The sequence below is a fragment of the Penaeus vannamei genome, chromosome 12 (assembly GCF_042767895.1).
Source record: "Penaeus vannamei isolate JL-2024 chromosome 12, ASM4276789v1, whole genome shotgun sequence".
Classification (NCBI taxonomy): Eukaryota; Metazoa; Arthropoda; class Malacostraca; order Decapoda; family Penaeidae; genus Penaeus; species Penaeus vannamei.
The window spans coordinates 37,448,739-37,451,238 of record NC_091560.1 but is presented as its reverse complement, the minus strand read 5'-3'; the positions used below and the strand labels follow the sequence as shown (position 1 = coordinate 37,451,238).

Sequence of the window (2,500 nt, the reverse complement as noted above, 5' to 3'; positions counted from 1 at the left end):
CCTTTAAAATAATAAAATGCATTTACCTTTAACATTTAAGTTGCACTTAACTTTATATTCCTTCCCTGCTGGTGTAGTCTCACACACTCATTACACATATATATCCGATCCCTATAGACACGCACACGCCCACACGCACGTATACCCGCTCCCTACAGACACACACACGCCCATACACACGTATACCCGCTCCCTACAGACACACACACGCCCATACGCACGTATGCCCGCTCCCTACAGACACGCACGCATTTAAGCACACACTCACAACACAACACACAAACGCACACATCCTCCCCTTACAGACACACGCACAAAGCTCTCCCTCGCTATCATCCTTGGTTCCCAGCATGCCCTTCCTGCCCTCCATACCCTTAGCATGCCCTTCCTGCCCTCCATACCCTTAGCATGCCCTTCCTGCCCTCCATACCCTTAGCATGCCCTTCCTGCCCTCCATACCCTTAGCATGCCCTTCCTGCCCTCCATACCCTTAGCATGCCCCTTGCACGGCCCTTTGCTTCCCCCAGAAATCTCACGGACAGCGGGGCACGCGGCCGGATCAGCTGAGCGTCGCCATCATGGGAACGGATGCAGTGGCCAGAGGTAACGGAGAGAGAAACAGAGAGATAGAGAAAAAGGAAGGAAAAACGTAGTTGTTTAGGAAAAACGGAGGAAATGGAAAGAAAAAAAGGTAATTTTTTACATTACCTTCGCCTCTCCGATATCGACGATTTTGGTATCGTTGGATTCCTCTCACTGTCCACATTGCAAATATATAGTTTTCATTGCGCGGGAACCCCCCGTTAGCGACAAAGTTGGCTCCGATAGCAGGGGTAAAATAACACTAATAATATAACCCACAGTGAAAATAACCATGGTTATTCATATGACTTTCCATTGGAGGGGGCTGGGCCCCCTGCGACCCCCCCTGGGGGGGGCTGCCGCCCCCCAACCCCCGCCGAGGAAACAAAACCTCCACCACGTATTCCCAGCAGGCTAGAGCGTTACACAGTTATCGGCGATCTCGAAGCGGCGGACATTATATTTACCTCGTAACATTCCCACTGAATCAGCATACTAAGCTTGACATAGTCAGCATTGTATACAGATACGATTGTAGTATAATCAGGATGAACAAGGTATACTATGAACAGAAGAGCGGCGGTGACCCGCCCTCGTCGGGTCGGCGGGTTTTGCGCCTTTTTCGATGCATCTAGTTCGTGTGCGCTCTATCCTGCCGTGAATATGTGGGGGGTATTTTGTGTCCTCGGAGGGGGTTGGGGGGCGGCAGTCCCCCTCAGGGGGGGTCGCAGGGGGCGCAGCCCCCTGCAATGAAAAGTCATGTGAATAACCATGTTTATTTTCACTGTGGGTTATATTATTAGGGTAATTTTCTATATTACGTCCGCCGCTCCGACCGCCGCTCCGACATCGTCGCCCCTGCTGTCGGGGCCAAGTTTGCCGCTAAGGAGGGGTTTCCGCGCAATAAACCCAGGGGGGGTCGCAGGGTCCACAGCCCCCTCCAATGGAAAGTCATGTGAATAACCATGGTTATTTTCACTGTGGGTTATATTATTAGTGTTATTTAACCCCGCATTTCCCTGGAACCTTTCATGCCCTCCCCTGCTATCGGGGCCAAGTTTGTCGCTAACGGGGGGTTTCCGCGCAATAAAAACTATATATTTGCAATGTGGACAGTGAGAGGAATTCAACGATACCAAAATCGTCGATATCGGAAAGGCGAAGGTAATATAGAAAATTACCGAAAAAAATAATATTTATAGGAAAGACAGCAAGAAAGGAAGGAAAAACAGCAAGAAAGGAAGGAAAAACGTAGTTGTATAGAATGGAAAAAAAACTGATGTATAGGAAAAACAGAGAGAAAGGAAGGAAAAACGTAGCTGTATAGAAAAGACGGAGGCAATGGAAAGAAAAGTAAAAGATGCTGTATATGAATGACGGAGGGAATGGAAACAAAAGAATAGGAGAGAAAGAAAGAAGAAAAAGAAAAAGTATAGAAAGACTACTTCAGAATGTATTTTTGATGAAGGAGAAAACTGTGAATTATTTATCTTTATTTTTTTTCTAGAAGTTTCAGAAACCACAACCAGAAAACGTAAATGTTACAGTATTCATTCTAAAAGAGATTCAGAACGAGCAATCAGTTTTCATATACATATATTTCCTTTTCGATTCGTGCATCATTTGTAATGCTACAAGTTCTAAAAGTACCTTCCATTTTCGGTCATTCTGACGTTCCACACTGTCTGTCACTCACAGAGATGAGTTGCATGTACGCTTTACCCTACCATAATCGACTACTTAGATGTCTCAGTCCTTAATGCTTGAATTAACCAATCTTAATAAATTTTTAATAAACAGTGCATTGCGTCAGTCTCAATAGCCCATATTCCATAATCCTGATCCAATGAATCAATATCCAGTCCTAAATCCCTTCAGGAAACCTCCGCCGTCACATGCCGAAGACGTTCCGCTTCCT

General features: G+C 46.1%; 1 protein-coding gene across 2 annotated transcripts in view; it reads left to right on the top strand.

Moving 5' to 3' along the window:
• The window catches only part of LOC113800447 (uncharacterized), a 21,661-nt gene that overhangs the window by 15,021 nt on the left and 4,140 nt on the right, over positions 1 to 2,500 (top strand). For both annotated transcript variants that reach the window (XM_070128264.1, XM_070128265.1), the window contains exons 7-8: positions 528 to 603; positions 2,461 to 2,500. The exon at positions 2,461 to 2,500 is cut by the window's right edge and continues 789 nt beyond it. In XM_070128264.1, the coding sequence (XP_069984365.1) occupies positions 528 to 603; positions 2,461 to 2,500 (116 nt within the window). The remainder of the gene's footprint in view (positions 1 to 527; positions 604 to 2,460) is intronic.